The sequence below is a fragment of the Lobosporangium transversale genome, assembly GCF_002105155.1.
Source record: "Lobosporangium transversale strain NRRL 3116 chromosome Unknown BCR41scaffold_11, whole genome shotgun sequence".
In the NCBI taxonomy this organism is placed as follows: domain Eukaryota; kingdom Fungi; phylum Mortierellomycota; class Mortierellomycetes; order Mortierellales; family Mortierellaceae; genus Lobosporangium; species Lobosporangium transversale.
Genome location: NW_019028989.1, coordinates 13,757 through 39,545, shown reverse-complemented (window position 1 = coordinate 39,545; position 25,789 = coordinate 13,757). Strand labels below are relative to the sequence as shown.

Sequence of the window (25,789 nt, the reverse complement as noted above, 5' to 3'; positions counted from 1 at the left end):
GGAAGTATTTATATGTATATTTTTTAATAATTTACTAATTAGTACTGGCACGTGCGCTCATATCACATGACAGGTGTTTTGCTCAAGAAGCCACTTACTCTTTTTTTTTTTTTTTTTTCCTTGTTAGGGCATTTGTAAGAGAGCTTGCATCAAGTCTTCATTCCTCCTTTCGTCTCCTCACCACACATCAGTCAACTATGGTAAAGCATATGGATTCCCGATTTTATAATGCTAAGAAAAATGAAGAAAAAGAAGACTACATGCATTACATTAGAAAGCATTTTCATTCGACCTTTATTTCCTGAGATCGTCCATGCATATTGAAGGATATCTCTGTATCTCTGTTATCAACTTTACTGGTCAAGTTGATGACAAGAACATCAGCAACGGATATCTCATCGTTAAAGTCTCGGAAAGAAAGGCTAAAGGACTAATTCCTGTCCTCATTGTTTTTTTTTTCCATCTCGGTTTTAACATCAATAGCCTCAGAACGAATATATCGAAGAGTCGATTAAGCGACATGGTCGCAGGCTTGATTATGCTGAGCGCAAGTAAGACTCTTATTTTATATTTTGTATACTTTTACTTTTTTTTTTTTTTTTTTTTTTTTGCAACACATAAAATGTCTGAACGTTACATATACTAATATATACAGTTATTTATTTGCTTATTTTTCTATAATATAGGCGTAAAAGAGAGGCTCGTGAGGCCCACAAGAACTCTCAGTTTGCACAAAAGGTTACAGGTCTAAGAGCCAAGATGTATAACAAGAAGAGGCATTCAGAAAAGATTCAGATGAAGAAGACGTACGTACAAACAAGCAAAAATATTTGTAAAAATGTTCTCGGCAATATATTACTGCGGTAATTGTCAGGAGCGTCAGGAAAGAAAATAACAATAATAACAATGCTGACTATTCCATTTTTCAACAAACTAAAAAAAAAAAAATAGTATTAAGCAGCACGAAGAAAAGAATGCCAAGCAGAAGGATACAGAAGCTGTTCCTGAAGGAGCTGTTCCTGGTTATCTGTTGGATCGTGAAGGTCAGCAACGTGCCAAGGTACTAAGCAATATGATCAAGCAAAAGCGTAAGGAGAAGGCTGGTAAATGGAATGTACCTTTGCCAAAGGTCCGTGGTATTGCTGAGGATGAGATGTTCAAGGTTCTTCGTTCTGGAAAGACCAAGGGCAAGTCATGGAAGCGAATGGTCACAAAGGCTACCTTTGTTGGTGATGGCTTTACTCGTAAACCTCCAAAGTATGAACGCTTCATCCGTCCTTCAGCTCTTCGTTATAAGAAGGCTCATGTCACTCACCCAGAACTCAAGGCGACATTCTGCTTGCCTATCATTGGTGTCAAGAAGAACCCTCAGAGCCCTCTATACACTCAGTTGGGCGTTCTGACTAAGGGTACAGTCATTGAAGTCAACGTATCAGAATTAGGGTTGGTCACAACAGGAGGCAAGGTTGTCTGGGGTAAATATGCTCAGATCACCAATAACCCAGAGTTGGATGGCTGTGTGAACGCACTTCTCCTAGTCTAAACAACAGAAGGGGATAAAAGACGATTTAGCATAGCTTGTCTCCATCCTTCATTTCATCCTGCCTCATTGTATTGTACACTTATTTTTTATATCACGTATTAAAATTAGAAAAAAAAGGAAAAAATAAATAAATAAAAAAAGATAAAAAGTCGAAGGTTTGTCAAATTGATTTTAATGACTGTGCAGTGATGGCGCTTATAAATTCATTATAAAGGTGCAATTAAAGCTATGTAGTATATGTGGAGATGCTCAGGTGGTTTTGGACAAGTTGTACTACAATTTAAGGAAAGCCTAGTAAAAGATTCATACATTCTAGTCGACGCGTTTTTTTTTTTTTTTTTTTTCTTTGCATGCGGAGCAAAAGGAGAAAAAGTTATTGTACAGACATATAACGGTTCATGTCCAAACAAATCTCCCATTGGGAATACGGGTGTTATCGTGGAGGTTATTTTCAATAGATACAACAGCCAATCGTGCTTTATTAATAACGTGTTGTGCTCATTAAAAAAGAAATAAAAAATGGCGGGCAGTCTGTGATTATGGTTTAACGTAAAAAAAAAAAAAAAAAAAAAAAAAAAAAGGTTTTCCGCTTCGCATTGTCCATGTGGAGCAAGCAAATAACAAAAGCTGATAAACCCTTTTTTATAATCATTTTTCATATTATACTCCTACAAATAGTCGATGTAGAGGATGCACAGAATGGAGGATGATGGAAATATGGAGTAAACATGAAGAATTAGCTTTAATGTTTAAAGATCAGCAAGAAGAATAACGGAGGAGAAAGAGAAGAAGGATGAGAATGGAAGAGGAGATCCTTTTTTTTTATGGTTTCCGTGCAACGTTATGAACCCGAACAATATATTCTATTGATCCTCCGTTGTCTTTCTCACCGATGGGATGGTAACATTGGATGGTTTCCTAATGCACCCGAGTAGAAAAAGGAAAGCTTTGATAGCGAAGATACCCGAGGGCTTAAGTATGCCTTTTTCCATTGACATGGGAACACAAAAAAAAAAGGTGAGACAGAAGACCGACAAGGATTCCTTATCAGCTTACTTGTGTAGAACCTCAATCAAATTCTTTTTTTTGTTTTTCCCTTCCTTCCTTTCTCACGCATCACCCACATTCAGCACAGTCTTCCTTTCATACTCCTCTCCACTCTTTCTCCTTCTTTCATTCCTTCTTTCATTCCATTCATACATTCAACCAATCATGTCCTCTATGCTCAAGAAAGCTGCTGTGGTCTCCATCCCCACTGTCCGTCAGGCATTACTCCGCTCCAACCCAGTTGTTGCCAATGCTCTCCTCGCAAAGCGTTCCTACAACTCCAAGGGTGGTGTAGAGGTACAATTATAGGGACCTTTCTCCTTTCTTCTTTTTATCCTTCATATATATATATATTTCTATATATGAAAAGGCATACATCACATGGCATGGATCAAGGCTGGATTCATACTACACATGAACTTCACACGTATCAACTCGAATACAAACAACACACACCATTGAGAAAAGACGTGGAAAAGGAGAGAGATAGCTAGAGAGATTGAGCGTGAGGAAATAGTTGGACTCTGGACGATAATACAAAAAAAAAAAAAAAAAAAAAAAAAAAAGTAAATTTTTTCATTATTCAACTTGACGTCAAGGATACAGCATAGCAAACCCGACTTAGCTTACTTATCAGGTTTTATATAGTCCCTTTCTGTGTGCTACTCCAACTCAAAAAACGCAATTAACACGTCAACCCTGCAATAGAATATGAACCATCTTCGCTTTTGCCTTTTATTATTATTTTTATTTATTTACAAAAAAAAAAAAAAAAAAAAAAAAAAGGGCGCGTTTGGAACTGGAGTCAATGACTGACAACCACTTGGATAGAATGATCATTGGTTCATGATAAAAAAATATATATCATCAATATCTAGTATTTAAAGATCTAAAGATGATTGAAAATAAGCTAACCCTTTATTCTTTTGTCATTGTTATTATATGTATCTGGTTCATAGATGACTGTCCGTGATGCTCTGAACTCTGCTTTGGAAGAAGAGATGATTGCGGATGAGAGGGTCTACCTGATGGGAGAGGAAGTCGGTCAATACAACGGAGCATACAAGGTAAAAAAAAAAAAAAAAAAAAAAAAGTCAATTTATAAAGAAAGCGGTGAAATGATAATTTTGCAAATGAAGGAGAGATACAACTTTTTATTATTATTATTATTATTATTCTCGGCGGAATGAGCTGGATTATAACTGAACAGTGAATTAAACAAACGTCCAAATGGAATCCTGCAAAAAGTGCGGGCAAAAAAAAAAAATACCCCAAAAGATTTCAAAGTTGTGCAACAGTCAGCTGTACAAACGCAGATCATCAATTTTAACTCCTTCGATTCATGTTTCCTAAATAACCTTCTTTAACCATGCCAATGACTGTTCCGCTTGTTAGGTCTCAAAAGGTCTGTTGGACAAGTTTGGGCCTAAGCGTGTCGTTGACACCCCTATCACAGAGTCCGGATTCTGTGGTCTCGCTGTCGGATCTGCATTTGCTGGATTGAAACCCGTTTGCGAATTCATGACTTGGAACTTTGCTATGCAGGCTATTGATCAGATTGTCAACTCTGCTGCCAAGACCCATTACATGTCTGCTGGTAATGTTACTTGTCCTATCACCTTCCGTGGCCCCAACGGTGCTGCTGCTGGCGTTGCTGCTCAGCATTCACAGTGCTTTGCTGCCTGGTACGGATCTGTCCCTGGTCTCAAGGTCGTCTCGCCCTGGAACTCGGAGGATGCCAAGGGTTTGTTGAAGGTGAATATATCTTCAATCAGATGAACTTTTTCTCTTTTTTTTTTTTTTTTTCTTTTTTTTTTTTTTTTTTCATTTTTTAAATATATACTAAATGATAAATCTTACTCTTAACTTGTAGGCTGCTATTCGTGACCCTAACCCCGTTGTAGTCTTGGAAAACGAACTCATGTATGGTGTATCATTCCCCATGTCCGAGGCTGCTTTGTCCAATGACTTTGTGTTAGAGATTGGCAAGGCCAAGATTGAGAAGGAGGGATCCGACATTACTATTGTTGCACACTCTCGTGCAGTTGGATTCGCACTTGAGGCAGCTCATGCCTTGGAGAAGGAAGGCGTCTGCAAGGCTGAAGTGATCAATTTACGTTCCATTCGCCCACTTGACATTGACACCATTATCAAGTCAGTCAAGAAGACCAACCGTCTGGTTACTGTCGAGGGCGGTTGGCCTCAATATGGTGTTGGATCAGAAATCTGTGCTCAGATCATGGAAAGCGAAGCTTTTGACCACTTGGATGCTCCTGTTGTTCGCGTCACCGGTGCAGATGTTCCAACCCCATACGCCCAGAACTTGGAGGCCTTTGCATTCCCTGACACTGATGTCATTGCTCGTGTTGTCAAGCGTCAACTTAGCAAAAAGATCGGCGCTTGAATCAAAAGATGATTCATAGCAAAGCATCAAGAAGCAGCATTATTGAGTAGTAGTTGGTGTTATATAATAGCCGTGGCAGTATAGGGGTTGCCCATTTTTCTTTTCACCTTGACATTTTTTTTCCTTGTTCTCATTAAAACTTCTCCATAGATTCATCATTAACCAACAACTTTAGTTATTCATATTTGTTTAATTTTGTATTGCACTTTTTTTTTTTTTTTTTTTTTTTTGAACTTGCCGGGCTATTTTGACCGACAGCTTCACTCTCAAATGATCCACTGACATGTCGTTTTGCTCTTGTGGCTGAAAATGTACTATGGAAGAATGAATAGAGCCATGTTCCTGACACAGCCTCTTATATTTCAATCTCAATTGGATTCTGCTGTTGGTACTGATGTGGGTATAGACCTCTAATCTTTGGTGGGGGACAGGGGTTTCACAGCCCAGACGCCTAGAATGTAGCTCATCCGGATAATCAAGAGATCCACTGCCATCTGAATAGAGTCGCGCATGAGTGAGACCTTGGATCCATCAATTTCCTGCCAAGCAACGGGGACCTCCACGATTGGAATTCGAAGGTATTGCGCAATCATTAAAACTTCAATATCAAAGATCCAACCCTCCACGTGCATGTTTCGAAAAATCGCGTTCGCTGCCTTGCGTGTAAACAATTTGAATCCACACTGTGTGTCATCAATTCCACGAATACCGAGCACATAAACGACTTTGTGAAATGAGTGCATCAAAAAGTTGCGGATAAACGAACGCTAATAATGTTAAAAAGGATGAAGGATGCTTAATACCCTCTCAAAGATTGGCTGGACGGCTCAATAATATGACAATAGTGATTCATTAAGGACAAAAGGGAGGAGAGAGATATACCTTAACAACAGCGTCTGTTTGGACCAAATGGGCTCTGGATCCCACAGCGATACCGAGTCCATTACGCTCGACTTCCTTCAATTTAGCTTCCAGCTTCTCCAAGTCTGAAAATCGAGTTGCGCCATCTGCATCTACCATCAAAATGTATTCTCCACGTGTGTATTGCATACCCTACAATATGAAAAAATAGTGGTCATTAGAGGATCCTAGCTATCCTAAATGCTTATTACTTTTCCAATCGGATCACTGTCAAAAAAAAAAAAAAAAAAAAAGTACAGAGGAGCCTAAATAAAAGAGTATGGATTCTCTCCGTTTACCTGAATGACAGCCCCTCCTTTGCCTCGGTTCTTCTCAAAACTCAACACCCGAATGTCCTTATTCTGTTCCTGTTGCGCTATTTCAAGTGCAGCTTTTACGGTCTGATCCTGAGATCCATCATCGACAATTAAGATTTCAAATGTAAACGAGAGATCCTTTTGAGCTCGCGCGTTCAAGAAATGGAGAGTTTCTTTCATCATGATGGGTAAACGTTCTGTTTCATTGTAGGCAGGTACGACGAGTGAAAGGGTTTTTGTCGCAGTTCCTTCGTCCGTACGTGTCAATCGAGGCAATGAGGTCCTGTACTTTTCAGACCGTGTAGCACCTCCAGCAATTTTCATTTTTGACTTCTTGACAGTTGTTGATATTGACGCTGATGCTGCTGATCTTTCTTTGACTTTCCGTTGATAATCTTCTTCTTCTTTCATTAATGCAGAGAGATGATCGTAGTCTTGATAGCACTTTTCAGATTCGGTTGCAGTACGTGGGTTAGGGCTCATCAAATAAAGTATCGAGAAAGCCTATTGCGATTCCAATTGAATAAAAAAAATAATAAGTCTTTTATTCTGACAAAAAAAACAGATGAAAACAAAACAACAGATGAAAAAAAAAAAAAAAAAAAAAAAAAAACTAGCATGTACTTCCAACATCCATACGTCCTTGCATTCGCATAGTTTGCCATTCTAGCAAGTCGTTGTTTCATGCATTCATCGAAACTTACAAAAAGAATGCCGCCTATAGCGACACTTGACAAGATGAACATCCATGACATGGTTAGCTGGACAAAAACCAAAGAAAGCCAATGTGTAGATGAAAGAGGCTTGAGTCTGATAGCAATCCTATCGCTCAAGGATTCCACAGTAAGCAAAAACGAGCAGGAGGGCTGAAGAAAGAAGAGGGAGAAGGAGAGGACGAGTGAAGAGGAAGAGGGAAAGCAGACAAAGAATGGAAGGAGGATCGGTGCAGAGAAAAGAAAGAATCAAGGCAAGGACACAGGGCTCAAAAAAATAAATCTAATTGTTTGTTTGGCCACTGTTCGGACTCCATTTGATACACCTGAACACTGCCACATATCATTGGCTACTCTACGTCCCTTAAACAATACTCTTAGCAACACCAGAGCTTTTGCAAGGGATATGTCAATGCTTCGACAAACATGTAACATTTAATGGCTACATCACAGTCCTTGGATTGTGGAAGCACCCCAAAAGCTCGCCATAATCCTATTGAAGCGTTCAGAGGCATTATTTGCCTCATAGTTTGAGGATTAGTAGACTTTCAGTCAAGTTTTATTGTTTGGAACAACACAGTAAATCCTGTCCATTCGAAGTTAGTCCCTTTGGATGGCAGCTATTCAGGGGATGCTAATCAATTCCGCTAAATTATGGTGAAATCAAAGCAGATTTGGAAAACCAACAAGCATCGAACAGTCGCCTTAACAAGTGAGCGAGGATCTGTACGGCGCGCACGGACCATGGGGGCGACTTTTCAAATTCTTTTTTATAAAGAAGAAATCCAAAGTCGCCCCCGCCTAAACATTCCACCAAGAAGTGTGGCCCTTCATCTTGAAGAACAATAAAATAAAGGCGAAACAAGGTAATGACTGGGGACTTGAGTGGATCAACAGTGGCAATAAGGTTGTTGATGGTCTCTTTGTGAATACAATTTCTATTGAGTGGAGTCTCAACCTACTGCATAGTGCATCACAGAGTAATATGAGAGATTCCTCCCGGTACTCGAACATTGCTTCCTCAAGTATGTACATGAACCTGGGCAGAGAAATAATTATCGCAAATGTAATATGCGGTCGGGCTCTCCAAGGTATGAGTGCTGAAGGCCTTTGGCTATTTGCAATCATCCTAAGGATCAGGTAACTCCATCAATATATACAAAATATGCCTGCAATATGACATCTTTTTAAAAAGGATTTGTCTAAAAAATTTTATTGGAATTAAAGTAAATCACCGAACAAGCTCTTTTTAACTTCGTCCCAACAAACATGTCTTATCTGGGGATACTCCTGGACTTTACCGATGTCATTGGGCGGTCTATGTACTTCGTTGCCTTTGTCATCAAGGTCATTTTTCCTGCGAATATACAAAATCTTAAAGTCCGGACACAGCACACCATCTCTCGTTACTTTGAAGTCTCTTTTATACCTGGTTTCTGATTTTTCTTCGCCAGCATTCTTACCTTGGGTCTTTTTGGTCAGCTTTGTTGTTTCCATTACTGCTCTGTGAGTTCCGCCGTATGTGTAGTCTAGGAAATACTCGATTTGATTTCTGCCTTCAGAATATCTCCGATCTGTAAATGCCAAATCAATGTTTGCAGAGCCCTCGTTGTGTTTTTGAAAATCACTGATCGAAACCTGAATAAAAGTGTAGCCAAGTATAAAATCGAATCGAGGTAGTTCGCCTCCATTTATCAAGATATTCTTGCCCTCGTCCTCAAATCTTTTGGGTGGATCTTGAAGATGTTCAAAGCCATCGACTCTCAGCTCTAAAACGTGTCCCTCCTTCCCAGCGAGATTTGTCGTGTTGAACTTTATGTTTTTTTCCTTGATAAGCTTCTGGAAGATAGCATCGGAAAATTGGTCAGGACTCAAGGTACCCTTCCTTATGGCGTTTATGTAGTCGTTGGGGAGTGGGCATAGCCTGTATAGGTCCAAAAGTGCCGCCTCAGATGCTGGTGTAATTGGCTGCTGCAAAATCAAATCCCTTTCCGCGTTCTTATACTGATATATTATTCCAATATCGTAGAATCTCCAACCAAGTGTTGCTCCTGCATGATCCTTGTTTTGCAGAAACACATCGGCTAGAGCTCGACGGACATCTGTTTTGAATATCGGTTCAACTTTGCCGTAATAGCTCTTCAAGGTCTCGAAGAATTGATTTTTGCGATCCTTCTCATAACCCTTTAGTCGTTGCTTGATCCCATTAGCTGTGAGCTCAATATCTCCACGGTCTTTGTCAAAAAAATTATTAAGCTCCCGTGGCACACATCCGGTGGCTCTTTGAATCTCACATCGTAGCTCATTCAAATGTTGGCGGGCTGTTGGGTGGACCTTATTTATGATCACATCCAGTAGCTTATTGAAAATATCAGGCGACATTGGACCAACATACTCAACATATTCCGGTGCGTCTGTGAGAATACACCTCTCAAAATTCGCCGTGCTGGCGAACACTGCTCTCGCGTTATTTGAATTGTTCCAACAGTTGAAAGTCTTTAGAGGCCATAAAACTGGGAACCTTGCGGGCGCAGACTTACCTTCTTCTGGAAATAGCGCACCATGCTCATCCACGACAAATAATGTTTTTTGACTTTTTAACTGGAGTAGGGTACTCAAGATACAGCTGGCGCTATTCCCATAAGGATACTCCGATGTTTCATCTGCGACCATTTCCTTGAGCTCTGAGGCTGTCAAAATATCTTTGTTGATGGATAAGAAGAGTTGACAGATTAGCTTTGCTGCGGCAGTTTTAGTGTCACAGTTGTTAAGTTTACTAGCATCGGCAATATAAAGCACTGGCCAACCATGTGCGTATGCCTTGGCCGCAAGGAACCATGAAATGTATGATTTGCCGACGCCCATTGGACCCGATAAACATTTCTTGACAGACGCCACACTGTCATTTTCGAATCTATTCCATTGGTCCATCATCTGTTCGGTCACAAAAAACTCGCGACCTTGATAGCCTCTCGCAAAGAATTTTGGGCTCTGACCAAGATCCATTGAAGTAATTCGATCTCCAGCCTTCACCGTCAAAAGCGATTGGAACTCGGCGCGGGGTTCTGGTGCGTACTTGTTATTTTCGATCAAATCCAGTATATGGAGGGGTAAAACTACGGGTTTGCCATCGGCTGCAATATATCGCTTCAAGGAACGACAGCGCTTTGCAAGGTGCTCTTTGAGCATATAGGAATAGCGAGACTGACGTGAGTATGAAATAAACAAACTTTCTCAAGAATCATCAAAACTATGAGTGGGATGAACTCACCTTCTAAACCTCCGTCTTCTGTGTCTTCTAGGTTCCTTTTTGGACTTCTTGGGGCTGTTTAAAATCCACGCAAAAAACAACAAGAGGATAGTTAGATAGGAGGCCTTGATAAAAGTACTTGTATGCGATAGGGCGGTGGGGAGCCGAAATAAGCTCAAGTAAAAAGACTCGCGAGAGGACAGTGAGAGTCAGAGTATACGCACGAACCATGGGGCGACTTTTCAAATTCTTTTTATAAAGAAATCCAAAGCCGCCCCTGGTTAGATAGTTTAGCCATGATACATCTCAAACATAAAGAGCTGTTTTGAACTACATCAAGTCAAATCAATGACGTCATGAATGACAATAAGCTTCGTCGATTAAAAATATCAACAGCCATCAGTCCATCAAGAGCTAAATACATACCTGGCGGCGGCGGCTTGACAATAACATATGTCCTTCGGCTGGTCAGCTCGTCCAGCTCAGAAAGAAGTGCCATCTCGTCATCGAGCTCTGTCTTGTCAACGGTGCCATCAAAATCTACTTTATCGTCCCTGTCTCTCTTGGGGTTGACTGCTCTCCAAAGCGTGAGCTTGTCTGCGGCAACATGATCGAGTTCTGGCTTCTTCGCTGCCTTGATGGCTTGCTTGAGTTCACCAACTGAACAATCGGGGAAAATCCTGACAGGAAAAGATGTTGCTTCTCCCTCAACAATGCAATAAATCCTCAGTTTGGTTGGCATTTTCTCATTCTTTCTTTCTCTTTCAATCGAACCACGTCTAGATGGACCATTTGGTGTTGTTGTTCCGCTTCCCATTGCGATTTCAAAACTGTTTAAAAACAAGGGCGTAAATGGACGGAGGACAGAAAACAGGAAAAGTTTGATAAAAATGTTAAGTATGTTAAGTCAGTAGCAGGATGATTCAAAATTGTGACAATGTAAGCTGTGGAGATGAAGATGAGGGAGGAAAAGAAAAAAAAAAAAAAAAAAAAAAAAAAGGAAAAAAAAATGGCAATGAATGAAGGCTTGGACAAAATGAAAAAGGAAGGAGAGCAAACTTGACGGGAGCAAAACCGGAGGGAAATAAGAAAAAAGTGAAAGGATAAAGGAAGAGGAAGTGAAGCAAGTTAAAGAAAGAGCGACAATTGATAAATTTGTTCAAAGTTGGGCTGTGCTGTGTGTGAGAAAATATTTTTTCTTGATGTGACGAATTATAAACATCAAACACTCTTGTTTTCACCACACAATCGAAAGTATGCACACCCATTCTTCACCTTACATTCATCCCACTATGAACATGTCTAATACTCCCTCATTTCAAGAACAAGAAGCTGTTACTGATATTGTAAGTGTTCAAACGCGAATAATAATTTTTTGTATCAGTGCTTTCTTGGTGAAATATGCCAGGATCATAATAAGTAACGAGAACGAAAGAAAGATGTGTTTATTATGATCCTGGGTAAAAATCTTAGCTATAGTAAAAACCCATATAAATGACTGCTAATCGCAACATAACTCCCCCAGACGAGCGTCCAGGTAAGAGCGAGTGCTTATAAAGCTTGGAAGGAAAATATATAAAACCTTCCTATTAGGATAATTAGTATCGAAGGAAAAGTCTAAAAACCTTCTTGTTTGATTAAATAAATAAATCAATTCTTTGAAGGAAAATAAATAAAACCTTCAGCGTCTGCATTTCTTTTTAGATGCGACCATAAAAAAGGATAAACCTTAAGTTTGATTTGATAGTGAGGAAAACGTTCATGCTTGTTAAGATATGCGTACAAAAACCTCAGTGAAGCTACATTCGTTTTTGCTTCTACTTTCTGTTCTTATGTCTTTTCTGAACCCTTGACTCTACAACTGTTGCGGGTTGCTTCCTCTTAGCCATTTTGGCAATCATATGAGGGTTTTGCTGATTAAGCTTTTTATAGTACTTATTGATCATTGCTTTGGAGTCAAAGTCTTCGTACCTAAGTTGCGAGTTGTGCTCATCGTCATATCCTTTCCACTTAACTGTGTACAGTGTCTCTCCCCCCTCAGAAGTTTCATGACTCAAGGTAGCTTCGACTTCATAATGGCCATCGGCATTAGGGATGAATCCTAGACGGTCAAGCACCATTGACTTGACGTGTGTTACGTCAGATATCTCTTTCATCTCTGTGCGATGAAACTTGGCTTTCTTTATAGCTGGTCATTCCTCTTGCATGAACCTCCACTGAGCCTCAACAAGGCGTACATATTCCTCAGAAACAGCGCTCATACAGATATACTCTTTGCAAGCTATTAGATATAAAGCGCTTTATTACAACTCCTCTATATTATTCCATGTGTTCACTTTATTTTCATCTTACCTATTCATGTAAGTGCCAAATATTCACTTTAATTGCAATTCATCCGAATATGGCGACTGTTCGGACTCCATATGATACTGTATAAACACCTGAACACTACCACATGTTATTGACTACTCTACGTCCCTTAAACAATACTCTTAGCAACACCAGAGCTTTTGCAAGGGATATGTCAATGCTTCGACAAACATGTAACATTTAATGGCTACATCACAGCCCTTGGATTGTGGAAGGGCTGAAAGTATGCGGAAAACGGGAACCATTTGTGTTTTTACAAGCAACAAGCGTGGCTTCAAAAAGTCTGCCCCCAAGGAACAAATCCTGTTGCTCAAAAGAGACAATACTGTCTTTTCTGCGCCCCAAAAGCACCTCACAATCCTATTAAAGCGTTCAGAGGCTTTATTTGCCTTACGGTTTGAGGATTAGCAGACTTTCAGTAAAGTTGTATTGTTTTGAACAACATAGTGAATCCTGTCGATTCTAAGTAATCCCTCTGGATGGCAGCTACTCAGGGGATGCTGACTAATTCCGCTAAATACGGTTAAATCAAAGGGGGTTTGGAAAACCAACAAGCATCGAACAGTCGCCTTTCTAGCCAATAAGCATATCCCATGGAGGATCCAACTGTGATCTGACTGACAATGCATTTTACGCATTTCATACATCTGTAGCCATCAAGGAAGCCTGGTAAATTATCCATACTCATTAAAGAGGGAAAAAAAAGAGTCTTGAACAAATATTTGGTATTTGTAAAGGTTTTTCAAATTGGAGATACATGTATGTGTATGGGCGCCCAGTCAGAGATAGCCACGTTTTTTTTTTAGTCAAGAACACATCCCCCTTTTCTTTCATTGATTCCATCTTTGAGCTGGTCAATCATGGCAGCCCACAGAGCACAACAGTATAAAGTACAGATTGTAGCAATTGTATGTTCATTATTAGTGCTATAAGTAGTCATATTAAGATAGAAAGTAAATATAATCTCGAGTAGAAAAGAACACGCAGCAAGCTGCTTTAGACTGGTTAGTATCCTCCATTGCTTCGGTTACGTGAAAGCGCCGTGTCTTGTCGCCGGGGACGTTGAGGAGATTGTGGCGACATTTGAGACGAATACATGGTATTGGACGCATTCTGGCCATTTGCTGTATAATAATCACTTCCATAAGCTTGTTGACGACTGCCATTGTAGCCATTATTGCTGTTACTGTTGTAGCCATTATTGCTGTTACTGTTGTAGCCATTGTTTCCATGGTAGTTGCCATTACCATTATTAACATAGATATGCCCGCTATTACTGTTATGGCTGCTATCCAGGTCTGAGCCGTGTTGAGATGGTGGTGATGCAGCTCGATGATGCATATTATAGTCATCATGATGCCTTATTCGTGAATAACCATTAATATTACTGTTGCCCTTGCTGTTGTAATTGTCACGGCCAGACTTTTGCTGTAGTTTTTGTTCATCCTGCTTGTTACTGTATGCATCATAAAAAGCTTCACTTGTGAATGCAGACTCTGCGTACGGGTCAAAGGTCGTGGCTCTGGTAGGGGGCTTGGCCTGGAAATAGTCCTCAGATGTGTAGTTGGCGGTATATCCCGGCTGCTGTGGACTCACGTTGATGTTACTATAGCCATTATCATACTGAGCGTTATATCCATACTCTTGATGCCGCTGTTGCTGATGGGGACTATTGCTACTACTATAGTTAATGGTGCCACTACGTGGCATAGTATATACGTTCTTGGGTGTTGTTGCAGAAGGTGGTGGAGGAGGTTCCAGTAGATCTAGTTGAGGAAGAGTTGGCTGCTGCAGATTGTCCATGGCAATATCCTTGCTGTTCTTTCCGTTCTTCGTCTGAGCATTCATGGCTCTGTTTTTTGTATTCTTCTGAATCAATTCGTCAATGCTTTTTCATAAAAATATATATAATAAAATAGACAGATAAGTAGAAGTATTATGTATCTAATCTAACATGAAACAATCAAAGCATCCTTTACAAAAAAATGTTATTGTTGATATTACCCTACCGTTTATCGATCTTATGGCAACAAAATTCTTTGAGGTTGCCGCGGATATGGTTCACAAGCGGGATGTAGAGGACAATAGCTGCGATAAGCTTGATCAGCGATATAGCAAACATGGTGACCGTGAAGATCATAGCACCAACGGATATCTTTTTGAAAGTGGTTGCATCGTCATTTTTACCCATGTGGCTCCAGTCGAAGAAATCTTCAAAAGATTTTGCATGGTTTTGAAAGATTTGATACAGAATAGACGCGTTGATCAGCTGACGTGGCGCATCTGCCAAAATAAGACGTTTCCAGTCTAAAGACAAACCGTTTATGTGAAATACGTGGGTTAGTACCAAAGGTTTCTTCGGAGAACTTTTTTTTTTTTTTTTTTTTTTTTTCTTTATTAGCGAGATAACGAACGCAAATGCAAATACAAATACAGAAGAGTCTTACTTCGGAAGGTGAAGAAGCAAAAGAAAGCAACTTCGTCTACAGTCTTTTTCGAATTATTAATCTGTGCAAAGAGACAATAATGTGGGTACGAGCGAACTGTGTAATATCGGCTCGCAATCTGAGACGTGAAAGCATAGGAGATATCCCGTGAATAAATAATTGCCCGAGCTCTCCGGATCTCTAGTGCCAGCAACAAGAAAGACAGCACAATGCAGGCTGTGAACAGATACTTGTACGCATCGTAGGGTAATGTAAAGCCCTCAATCAACCCAAGCTCTCCATCTTTGCCGAAAAAAGAGTTTGGGTTCGAGTTTGTGAGCAAGTTTGCGGCTGTAAAGATATCAGAACAGTACACGAGGATACCTCGCATGATGGCCGCAAAAACGAGCATGTATTGGAACTGACGCCAGCACGAGTTGTCCACAAAGTCCTCCACATTGATAAAGTCGAACTTGTGGTCCTGTACCTTTTCACGCTTCCAATGAGCACCCATGACTTGGTTTAAAAAGAAAAAAAGAAAGAAAGAAAAGGCGAAATTGAGATAGGAAGAATAAAAAAGAGAAGAATACAGCGAGGGTTGATAGTTTATTTTGTCGAAGTTGTGGTTATTCAAGGTGTTGGATATGAGGAGAACGTTGTGGGCAATATTCCTGTAGGATGAGTAAAAATGGATGACTTTGAAAGTAATATGAAAAGCTATAGTTGAGGATGTGAGGAACTAGAACTGATTCAAGAGGATGGCATTATACCCAGGAGGGAGTATGGCCGTGAAAGGGAACGGAAAGGTGAAGAAAGTGAAATGAAAGGATGGAATTGCTTTCAACCTAGAAGGTGAATGCAATGAGTGTGTGAATGAGCAAACAAACAAAAAAAAAAAAAAAAAAAAAAAAAAGAACCCGTGGTTTGAGGGGTTAGAGGAGAGAAAGAAGAGTTTACTAAGAGTCGAGTACTCTGTTCTTCTCTGCACAGGCTGTAAGCACCTACTGCATCAACTTCATCCTTGCCTGCTCTTTTATTTTCAGCAGGCTTGGAAGGGGATTGACATTAACATTCGACATAAGCGATGGATACCAGTTAATATGCTGGTGATTGAGAGCAAGTCGCACTTTGGACATGCTCTGTAGGGGACATGGGGAGAGTTGGCATCAACAGCCCAGAAGAGAATTGTGGGCCAATCGTTTAAATTATGTGACACACAGGCACACAATCTTAAATTGATGGCAAATAACCTTATTTTAGTGTGGATTAGAAGTAAGAAAACGACTTTGTGCAGCATGTGGTCGACTTTGCATTTGTGCCTGCAACGGCTCTAGACATATAATTAGCCATGTAGACTAGACCTGTACCTTCACATAAACTCCATTCATGTCACGTTATCCTTAAATATTCTACATTCTTGTTCATGTTCCAACGTCGCATGGACCAACACCCCTTTTTTTTCTCTCCATTTTACATCCCAGACACTGTGTAGCATAGTCAGATTACGGAGGTCTATCACAACGTGCCAACTCTATAAACATCTATCCTCTCTTTCCTGGCAAAATATCCTAACTTCTTTTCCACTTTTTTTTTTATTATTGTTAAAAGAAATGAAGCTGGCTGGATGTACACATCTCCCTTTTATAAATATATGTTTTAGCATCTCCTCTACTCATCGAAGAGAAGAACATCTCCCCCTCTCATTCTTTTGATATGATAGTATCTGAGGTGAGTAGCAGATTTGTTTTTCTTTAGAGATGCGATATCAGCATTGAAGATTCTGATGACATGTCCGAATGTTTGCTTTCCAACATTTTGCAAGAATAAAGCGTTATGGGGACGGAGCTATTTGGCTACGCTCGGAGGTGTATTTTTTCTTATGAGCTGATGACATCGTTTTTTACAAATTTGGAATACAAAAGCCCATGTGCCTGAAACATGTTTACCATACAAAAATTAGCGCGCTAATATGAATAAGCGGAAGAAATGATCTGCGTATTCTCAGAGGGACATATCATTACTCTCCCATCCAGTGGCTAAATTAAAAAGCTTTCATTCCATCCCATCTTGCTGCCTTGTAATCAATTAGGCAAAATATTTTATTCAATGGGCTTTGTACGGTTAACAACTGACGGAGCAACTATTTCACATCGTTGAAATAAAATATCTGACGGACCCTGTATCAGAAACAAAGTTTAGTTTATTGAAATAATGAAAAATGTTCTTCTGCGGATAATTGTTTTTTCGAGTAAGGAAACGAAGCGACTAAGCGAATGGATGATAGTTTGTTCCGACAACTTGAACGAGTACGAAGGTTAGATGGGATGGAGGAGTTTTTTTTTAAAAAAATGTGGGTGTGACAAAATTTACAAAATAGTTATTTCTGGCATTAGACATCTTTCTTTGCATATTTTGCAGAGAACAAGGGAAGTGGATTGTCAATTAATGTTTTCTTGTCAATTGCCTCTTCATGATTCATTCTTTATTATCTTATCATTACAGCTGCCTTTTCGCTTGGCTTTAAAGTGTTTGCAAAAATAAATAATCGCTGCTATTTTGTTCGTCATTTCTCCTTCTCTTTCTCTTTCTCAGCAGCTCTTTAGTTTACATCCTCATTATTCTATCCAAGGATGGATGTTCAGAAGTAACTTTTTAGTTTACTCCATCCTTTCGCCTCAATAACCGATGTTTTTTACTTTTTATCGTTTTGTTTGCTCACTCTGCCTCTTTTAACAAATATCTGACTTGACTCGCTCTCACATCCTCACATCCTATTACTCTTTCTGCCCTTTCTTAATTGCTCTCTCAATTCCTCAATTCTCTTTCTTTCAGCATTGATATCACTAGACCTACCTGAATTCTCTACAAAAAGGGAGAGCAATAGCACTGCTTGTGTGTCCTGATCGCAAAAAACCTCCTTTCTCATTCGTCATCTGTCATTTGCATTGCATTTATTTTATTTTGCATGAAGTCATCAAGGTCATCGTCATGGGCTATTGGAGGATTAGTTGTCTTTTTGGCAGCAGGTGTACTCGCACAGGTTCCTTCTTCAACTCCTAGTACAACATCAACTGCCGCTGTAGTACCCACACAAGTCCCTTCCTCACAACCATTGCCTCATAACCCAGTCTATCCTGATACACCCAGAGACAATCGGACAAGTCCATCTTTTCCAGACTCTGAATATGTCAAGTAAGAAACAGCCAATTTTCGTTAGCCAATGGAACATTCCGTCCTTTCGTAATATTCTTTGTCCGTGTTCTAACACCACAACCACAGACACACGAAAAAAGGGGAAAGTGGAGGAGTGGAATAAATGTATAAGCCATTATCATGGATTTAATTGCACGCTATTGTCGGACAAACCAAAGCACCGGAAGAGAGGGAGACTAGAGACACAATTTTTTTTTGACTGTACAATCACTGTACAACCTTGTGAAAATGTAAAACTGAAATCGTTTGGCTTTGTCCACATTCTAACGCATTAGATTGCTCGATTATTCCTTGCGGTTCTACGAAGCCCAGAGATCGGGCAAATTACCTCCAGATCAACGCGTAACATGGGTATGAAACCTAGTACTCAATACTACCCTCGCCCCCCTTTTTTTTAAAAAATTTTACTAACATTTCCTATGTAAAAAAAAAAAAAAAAAAATAGCGCAAGGATTCTGTTCTGGACGATGGCAAAGATGTTGGCCTGGACTTGTCAGGGGTAAAAAAGCTTGTCAATGTCAATAATATCCTTTCAAAGACTTATTGCAAGGGAGGAATAACACCAATAAGCCAATTATTCTCTCTCATATCTAGGGTTACTTTGATGCTGGAGACTATCTCAAGTTTACATTTCCTCTTACCTTCGCCATGACAGAGACCTGCTGGGGAGCGCTAGAATTTTGGAAAGGCTACGAATTGGCTAATCAAACGCGTTATCTTGATCAAATGGTACGCTGGGGCATGGATTGGTTAATTAAAGCGCATCCCAATAACAACACGCTCTTTGTACAGGTAATATAAACTGCCCCATTGCTAAATGACTTCTCTTTTATTATGCGAGGGAATTTTATGTTATCTGATCTTCTTTGATGTACTGAATTCCTTTTTTCTCTTTTTTTCCTGTTTTCTTTGGTTGTTGAATTTATGGTATATATTAGATTGGTTTGGATCAAATTGATAACAACTATTGGGGACCAGACACCAACATTCCTCGTCCACGCCCATCATTCCAAGTCAACAATACCCATCCAGGAACCGATGTGACAGCAGATGCAGCAGCAGCATTTGCATCTTGCGCTATGTTGTATAGGGATAAATTCAATGACACAGCCTACTCCAACACATTACAGACCCATGCGGATTCACTCTTCCGACTTGCGGAAACAGCCACACCACAGCAACTATATCAAGCAGCAGTTCCAGCTGTTGCATGCTGTTATAAATCAAGCTCGTTCCTGGATGACTTGGCTTGGGGTGCTGCTTGGATGTACAAGTTGACCAGACAGTCTGTGTATGCTCAAAAGGCTAGTCAATATATTGATCGGCTCAATATATCTAATATCAAGATATCAGCCGTGAGTTGGGATGACAAAGCAGGATTTGTTTACGTTCTGATGGCTGGAGCAACTGCAGGCACAGGCGACAATAGTGCAAAATGGCAACAAATGGCTGAAAAATATGCCTCCTTTACAACGAAGGCGAGCAAGCCATGTTTAATGACCAAAGGTGGATTGTATTATTGTACAGGCGATTCTGGAGACGATTCGGCAGTGGTGGCAGCAAATGCAGCCTTTATACTACAAATTTTTGCGAGTCAGCTGACTGCTGCTGCGGGAGGCCAGAGTATTGATCCAAGCGTTCAGGAGAGAATCGATAGCTACCGATCCTTTGCACTTGGACAAGTTGAATATCTGTTGGGCGATAACCCTTTAAAGACCCCATACGTTGTGGGTGTCCACCCAAATTCCCCTGCTAACCCCCACTCCGCACCCGCGTCTGGAGGCACAGATGTAGACAATATTGATTCCAGTCCCGAAAAGATGATGTATACCATCTATGGAGCGCTCGTTGGTGGTCCTGACAAGAACGATCGCTTTTCGGATATTCGTAGTGACTGGCAGCAAAGCGAGGTGCGTGCAATTTTTTTTTTTTTTTTTTTTTTTTTTTGGCAAGCGTTTTATGTGCTCCCAAGGAAGGGCTAAGTGAGGATAGACTGGCTCTAACTGTTGATTTTTTTTTTTTTCCTTTTTTCTCCTCTTTGTCTTCTTCTCCTTATCGTGGCAGGTTGCTTTGGATTATAATGCACCTTTCAATGGCTTGATGGCATATCAAGTCATGACATCGGAAGTTGCACCGCCATATGTGGTCATTCCTGCAGGTAGACCAGACCTTCCTCCAATCTTGAATGGAATGGAGGTCTGGCAAATTATTTTGATCATCGTTGCATGTATCTTTGTTGTAATTGCAATTGGAGCCTTCGTTTGCTACCGCAAACGAGACCAGATTCGTGCCTGGGCAAATGCAAAGAAAGAAAAGAAGGCCAACGACTATTCAACTGCACACCCGATGAAACCAACCGTGAACAGGAATAATAATAGTAACGCTAACACTAGTAATACAAATGACAACAATCAAGATCAAGCTGTCCGTTCTTTAGCTGTTCCTCCACCTCCACCCATACGTAGCAATCAACAAGAACAGCAACAACAGCAACAGCAGCAACAGCATCGGCCTGTCCCACCACCTCCACTGCCTGCTAGAGGCGAGCCTGTGCTCCTTGAAAACGTGCATCGCTCGTAAAAACGCTATTGCTATTATTATTATTATTATTACTTAGATTAGGAACAAACTATAGTTCTTTGCATAATTTATTTCCACATGTAGTAAAAAAAGGAAGGGAAAGTAAAAAGACAGCAAACTCAAGTCACTTTAGACATGCATTTTGCAAATGGATGGAGCTTATCTTCATTCAGAAAACATACTACTTTAATAGTTTACGCCCGCTCTCTACTTATCAGATCACGCAAATTGGACACTGAAAAAAGGGTATTTGCAAGTGGTCAAGTATTTCCTAGTGATGAACAAGGATGTTTTAGTTGCTGTTAATGGAAAAGCTTGTACGCGACTATAGCGGTCAAGATAGCATCTAGGAATGGTCTCGAAGAAGCAATCGATCTCTAGATAAACACGATAAGATTACGAATTGGGCTTTTCCTTGGAATAATTCTTCGAACCATCCCAGCAACCATATTACAAACTAAGTTTCAGTGACTTTTTTTTTAGTAATCTTTAAGCGTCCTCATTCTTTAAGGACACAACTCAAGAAAAAAATCTCATTCAACAGCCTCAATGAAAAGACGAGGGAGTATACCAAAAATTGTGCATTTCGCAATCAATTCTGCTGTCCATTGTAGCTTGGTTCGACTTGTGTACCTTCTCCTGTGTTAATTGCGCTATTGATACTCTTCGCTTACTAATGTCTTCGCTTATTAATGTCTTTAAAGAATCCATTACGCGTGCTTTTACCTGGTAACACAGCATTCGCCCTCAGAAGATTCCTGCATATATAAACCCTGGCATTTCTTTCATTTGCTCTACACATCCAAACGCCTCCTTTTAGCCCCTTCCCCTCATCAAAAATCTTTTCACGTTTTTACCCAGGTAATTTATATATCTTTGCAAAATAGAACAAGTAAACTAATCAGATCATCCTTGCCTCAGATCAACACAATTAACGCGACTATTCTCGTCCGAACGAACTATACAATAGCTACGAACAAGATGACCAATAACACCACCTCTACCCTTATATCTGGCGCCATCTTTATTGGAGATGACAATTCTGACTCCCATGCTCAGCCAGTAGATGTGTTCAAGAATCCAACCAACCATATCACCGCGCTCTCTTCGATCTTGGCCCACTTTGCCAAGAAAACTGGCTTTTCTCCGCGCCGCCACCAGCAGCATCAAAGTTCCCTCATCATTCCTGCCTACGATGAATTCATTAAGGATGCTATCGCCTACTCTGCCTTTCAGGAGACCAACTTTAAGGAAACAAAAGCCTTGCCTCTTGATGGTTCCCTCTTCCAGTTTGAGCAGGCCATTCGCGAGTTCCTCCAGAGCGGTGAGGGATGGACCGACGCACCGCTAATTGCCCGCAGCCTTCGCGATCTTGTCCCGGGTTATATCCCAGACCCAGCCGTAAAGAATGGGCAGTGGATCTTGTCGCTCCTTATTCTGCGCAACAACACCGACAAGGTCTACATCCAACATGCTCAAGTGACTTTGGACATCTTTGAAGACAACCAGGGTCATGGTGTGGTGTACATCCCGAAACAGTCAGCCAAATTTGAGATCGGCGAGCTCGAGCTATTGGCCCCTTTCTTGATTCAAAATGCACAGAAACTAAGCGAGGAGCTTCCGATCATCAATGTCCAGGGTGCGACAGAGCTTTTGAATTCACCCAAGATTTAGATATTGTATAAAAAAAAAAAAAAAAAAAAAAAAAAGCAGTGATCGCAACAAAAATAATGGAATAAACTTTGCTAGCTCTTATAAAAAACCTCTCAGGCTGGGGACAAACACCGGTTATTAGCTGGCGTCTCCCAGATTCTTTTTTTTTTATTTTTTTTTTATTTTTTTTTATTGATATTTTTTGTGGAAAATCATGTAGAAATTCACCCATTTATACTACTGTGCAAAGAAGTGAAGTCAAATGAATGGTAGACATGATACATTGTGATTATACTGCTTGATATATGCTGATTTTTTAGCCGATTGATTTTTACTAATTTTTTTCTTCCTTGGCACGCAATAGACAGTTGTTTTCTGTTGGCGGGAAGCACGGAGAACTAGATTCGATTTGTCCATGAGTTGATGAAAGTTAATTGGGCAAATACTCCCCGCTTTACGGTTCAAGGGATAAATTAAGTGATTAAGCCCAAAGAAGTACAAAGACGTTGACCTTTGCGCCACCGGCTTGTGTTTCTTTCTTTCTTTTTTTTATTCTTTTGAAAGCATAGACGGATCGGGCTCTTGAATAATTTAGAAGAAGCCCACCAATTTTATCATTTATCATCAATGCTACTACCAAAAAAAAAAAAAAAAAAAGGAACGCGTATGAAATTCAAGCATTCCTCATGGCACAGACCATGTCTCAATTTCTTAATAGCCATGTTTCTTAACACTCATGGCACAGAACTATCTACATCTTTAAGTGTCCAATCAATTTAATCATGCATGTGTGCCAATGGTTGAAGAAACCCATCATTGAAGCCTGGTTATATCATGGGGGCCATGGACGACGTTTGAAGGAACCTATCATTGAGGTCTGATCGTTTTTGGACGGGCATAAAACGCATTTATTCAAGGCCCCGTGATTTTTGTGTAATGTCTTGTCATAGTTGCAATGTTGCCGAGTTACATGCCGAGGACATGTACTTGACACCAGAGCCTCATGCTTGTCGAAAGAAACACGACATTTTTGTTTTCCCCGACGAACCGGTCTCAAATAAAGCCCAATCTTGTTGCAACAGGAAGGTTTACTTGTTGTGTGACAAGCATTTGCTTGTCGCTTGTTCTTTCATCTCTGCCCACTAATTAATCCTTACTTTCACCTAATTCATTCATTAATCGTATAAATCTCGCTCTCTCCATTGATCTTTTCCAATTAATCTCCTTTCACTTCAAGCTTATGTCTACTGGAGCAACGAGGCGCTCGCAATCTCCTTTTCGTTTCTAGTTTATGTTTATTAGGGCAACGAGGCACTCGCTTCCTCAAGTAAAAATAATAAAAAATAGCACTTCTTTATCCTACCCATTTATCTTTATACTCCACGCCTGTGCATCCAATCCACAACAGCTGAATCTGGCGATTGTTTGATAAGGCCCACATATTCCCCATGTAAAATAGTGAATGCTTTCTCCCTTGTACACTGTTGGTCTGGATACAGAAGACAAATCTATACCTTGGTAAAGGGCGAAGGCTGAAATATGAAAGGCGAAGAAAGATGAGAAGGAGTCAGCGAAGCTGTAAGAGAAAGAGTTGTTTTTAACATATGGCTCTAACTGCCTCTCCATGCGTTACCGTATTAAATCAGACAGTCTAATAATCGACCTTGGCCCCGTATTGACATCTTTAACTGCTTGCATGATAACAAGGAATCGGAATCACTGGCCTCTTAAATACTTTTTTTTTTATAGACTCTACACTCTTGCTCTGAGAATAAAAGGTGTTCAGGCTCGTGAAATACATTTTCATTAATGAAGATCAGAGAGATCAATAAATTTGCCTCTAATCAACCTCTGGTCAAAATGAATTTATTAAATAGCAAGCTTCACTCCATCATATATGAAAATGGATCATATGGGAGGATTTTCTGCTGCACTCAAGCCGAGGCTGTCTGAGTCTTTATCTCTTTCTTGCTCTCTCTTCATAGGCAGTATACAATCGACTCACCATGTTGACTATGGCCGATCAGAATCTAGGAGAATAACAGGAAGATATTGGTACTACATATATCGAGGTTGAGTCAAGATAAGGAGGTTCATGCAATCAGTCTGGCTTCCACAATTGTGTCTACGCAGCTACAAGAATACTCTTGAATTGAGTTGATGGTCCCAGAGACTAAGATTAGGGATATTGTTGATGGCCTCAGGATTAAGAAACAGGATTACGATTATTTGCCGCGCGTATTCTATGTGGACAAAAGAGACTTTGAACTGTGGAAGGACCGAGATGGCAGCGATTACTTTTTTATTTGGAATAAAGGCAACTCTGAGATAAATGGTAGAAATGAAGACAATGAAGACTCTGAAATCACCAACGATAATGATAGCAAAGGCAAACTGCGTTCATTTCAACTTTATTTCTGCCACTGTGCAGGCGCCCCACGCAAAAAAAATATTGCTGACCAAGATCAACTACTTGAGAGGCCAGCCAAGGAAACTCGCAATGTTTATAAACCGACCAAGAAAGTAGGCTGTAAAGCCAGGCTAATTGTTCATGATGTAAAACCCAATATAGAAGAGTTCGCAAGTAGAGGTGAAAGGAACCAGCTGCGTGTGATATATTACTACAAGCACACTGGGCATACTCTTGCTAGTCTCGAGAACTTTCAACATCTCAGAGTGACAGAAGAAACAAAATCGCGAATTCGAACCTTGTCCGTTTAGGTCTCTGTACAAGAAAGATTCTGACAAGGATAAACCTGTCTGGCAGCCAGGCATTCTCGCGACACCAAAGAGGGTCTTTGCAGCGTGACCATGTCCTGAAGTATGAAGATGTGTACAATATTTATTATAAATATTCAAGTGGGCAGAGTCAGCTTGAAAAGAATGACTTAGTCTCGAAGAGGCTCTGGATGGACAAACTAAAGGACAAGGGCTTCACTGTATTCATGCTCGACTACCACATCGTAATAGACGGGGTGAATCATGCAAGGTTTGCATATGGGTTTATGTCGCCGTTCCAGAAATCAGTTTATGGATCCAATTTTAAACACATTGGGCTATATTCAACGCATGGAACAAATCGCTCTAAACACGAGCTTTACACCATAATTGTGCGGAACCCACAAAGTCTGAGTGCTATCCCAGTTGCCTTCTTGCTTACGAACGATCATAGCCATGTACCGTTGGCAAAATGCTTGAAACATATCAGAGAAACCATTGGCTCTCCTGAATACATCACCACTGATGATGCTCGAGCAGAATACAAAGCAATCCGATTGGCGTTTGGAGACTCAGTCACAGTTCATTTATGTCTATGGCATGTTATGAAAGCTTGGAGCACCAAGCTTCGAAATGATATCCGTGCAACGCAAGA

General features: G+C 40.3%; 7 protein-coding genes across 7 annotated transcripts; 4 read left to right on the top strand and 3 right to left on the bottom strand.

Annotated features, from left to right (window-relative positions):
• The first annotated feature begins 142 nt into the window (after positions 1-142).
• On the top strand, positions 143-1,661 carry BCR41DRAFT_349941 (30S ribosomal protein S8e). The gene is made up of 4 exons (XM_022023570.1): positions 143-200; positions 484-551; positions 687-806; positions 952-1,661. The coding sequence occupies exons 1-4, from the start codon at positions 198-200 to the stop codon at positions 1,541-1,543; spliced, it is 783 nt and encodes a 260-aa protein (XP_021882975.1). The 5' UTR covers positions 143-197; the 3' UTR covers positions 1,544-1,661.
• Positions 1,662-2,603: 942 nt separating this feature from the next.
• Positions 2,604-5,199, top strand: BCR41DRAFT_349939 (pyruvate dehydrogenase E1 component subunit beta mitochondrial precursor). The gene is made up of 4 exons (XM_022023569.1): positions 2,604-2,887; positions 3,550-3,657; positions 3,986-4,345; positions 4,464-5,199. The coding sequence occupies exons 1-4, from the start codon at positions 2,756-2,758 to the stop codon at positions 4,992-4,994; spliced, it is 1,131 nt and encodes a 376-aa protein (XP_021882974.1). The 5' UTR covers positions 2,604-2,755; the 3' UTR covers positions 4,995-5,199.
• A 205-nt stretch (positions 5,200-5,404) lies between these two features.
• BCR41DRAFT_377228 (nucleotide-diphospho-sugar transferase) lies at positions 5,405-6,394 on the bottom strand (the record flags this gene model as incomplete). Its single annotated transcript, XM_022027091.1, has 3 exons — positions 5,405-5,761; positions 5,877-6,047; positions 6,194-6,394. The coding sequence occupies 3 exons, from the start codon at positions 6,392-6,394 to the stop codon at positions 5,405-5,407; spliced, it is 729 nt and encodes a 242-aa protein (XP_021882973.1).
• Positions 6,395-8,121: 1,727 nt separating this feature from the next.
• Positions 8,122-11,157, bottom strand: BCR41DRAFT_349934 (hypothetical protein). The gene is made up of 3 exons (XM_022023568.1): positions 10,601-11,157; positions 10,196-10,249; positions 8,122-10,103 (listed from the first exon to the last, which is right to left on the bottom strand). Exons 1-3 carry the CDS (start codon positions 10,989-10,991, stop codon positions 8,146-8,148), a joined length of 2,403 nt encoding a protein of 800 aa, XP_021882972.1. The 5' UTR covers positions 10,992-11,157; the 3' UTR covers positions 8,122-8,145.
• Positions 11,158-13,201: 2,044 nt separating this feature from the next.
• On the bottom strand, positions 13,202-15,864 carry BCR41DRAFT_19742 (hypothetical protein). Its single transcript, XM_022019858.1, has 4 exons — positions 14,992-15,864; positions 14,700-14,851; positions 14,554-14,603; positions 13,202-14,432 (listed from the first exon to the last, which is right to left on the bottom strand). The coding sequence occupies exons 1-4, from the start codon at positions 15,482-15,484 to the stop codon at positions 13,550-13,552; spliced, it is 1,578 nt and encodes a 525-aa protein (XP_021882971.1). The 5' UTR covers positions 15,485-15,864; the 3' UTR covers positions 13,202-13,549.
• A 2,071-nt stretch (positions 15,865-17,935) lies between these two features.
• Positions 17,936-20,763, top strand: BCR41DRAFT_394499 (Six-hairpin glycosidase-like protein; the record flags this gene model as incomplete). Its single annotated transcript, XM_022028649.1, has 6 exons — positions 17,936-18,162; positions 18,459-18,534; positions 18,629-18,682; positions 18,778-18,975; positions 19,122-20,093; positions 20,248-20,763. 6 exons carry the CDS (start codon positions 17,936-17,938, stop codon positions 20,761-20,763), a joined length of 2,043 nt encoding a protein of 680 aa, XP_021882970.1.
• An 807-nt stretch (positions 20,764-21,570) lies between these two features.
• On the top strand, positions 21,571-22,437 carry BCR41DRAFT_420671 (hypothetical protein; the record flags this gene model as incomplete). The annotated part of the gene is made up of 2 exons (XM_022029924.1): positions 21,571-21,624; positions 21,734-22,437. Exon 2 carries the CDS (start codon positions 21,745-21,747, stop codon positions 22,435-22,437), a length of 693 nt encoding a protein of 230 aa, XP_021882969.1. The 5' UTR covers positions 21,571-21,624; positions 21,734-21,744.
• Between the last annotated feature and the right edge of the window lie 3,352 nt (positions 22,438-25,789).

Excerpts from the sequence above, each read along its gene's own strand:
- BCR41DRAFT_349941 (XM_022023570.1), top strand. Across the intron at positions 552-686 it reads CTTGATTATGCTGAGCGCAA|GCGTAAAAGAGAGGCTCGTG; the intron begins GTAAGACTCTTA and ends TCTATAATATAG. Across the intron at positions 807-951 it reads AAGATTCAGATGAAGAAGAC|TATTAAGCAGCACGAAGAAA; the intron begins GTACGTACAAAC and ends AAAAAAAAATAG.
- BCR41DRAFT_349939 (XM_022023569.1), top strand. The coding sequence starts at position 2,756 with ATGTCCTCTATGCTCAAGAAAGCTGCTGTGGTCTCCATCCCCACTGTC. Across the intron at positions 2,888-3,549 it reads ACTCCAAGGGTGGTGTAGAG|ATGACTGTCCGTGATGCTCT; the intron begins GTACAATTATAG and ends TCTGGTTCATAG. Across the intron at positions 3,658-3,985 it reads AATACAACGGAGCATACAAG|GTCTCAAAAGGTCTGTTGGA; the intron begins GTAAAAAAAAAA and ends TCCGCTTGTTAG.
- BCR41DRAFT_349934 (XM_022023568.1), bottom strand. The coding sequence starts at position 10,991 with ATGGGAAGCGGAACAACAACACCAAATGGTCCATCTAGACGTGGTTCG. Across the intron at positions 10,250-10,600 it reads TGTCAAGCCGCCGCCGCCAG|CCCCAAGAAGTCCAAAAAGG; the intron begins GTATGTATTTAG and ends GATTTTAAACAG. Across the intron at positions 10,104-10,195 it reads AGAAGACGGAGGTTTAGAAG|AGCACCTTGCAAAGCGCTGT; the intron begins GTGAGTTCATCC and ends ATATGCTCAAAG.
- BCR41DRAFT_19742 (XM_022019858.1), bottom strand. The coding sequence starts at position 15,484 with ATGGGTGCTCATTGGAAGCGTGAAAAGGTACAGGACCACAAGTTCGAC. Across the intron at positions 14,604-14,699 it reads ATGCAACCACTTTCAAAAAG|CATATCCGCGGCAACCTCAA; the intron begins ATATCCGTTGGT and ends CCGCTTGTGAAC. Across the intron at positions 14,433-14,553 it reads TGCCATAAGATCGATAAACG|CATTGACGAATTGATTCAGA; the intron begins GTAGGGTAATAT and ends TTTATGAAAAAG.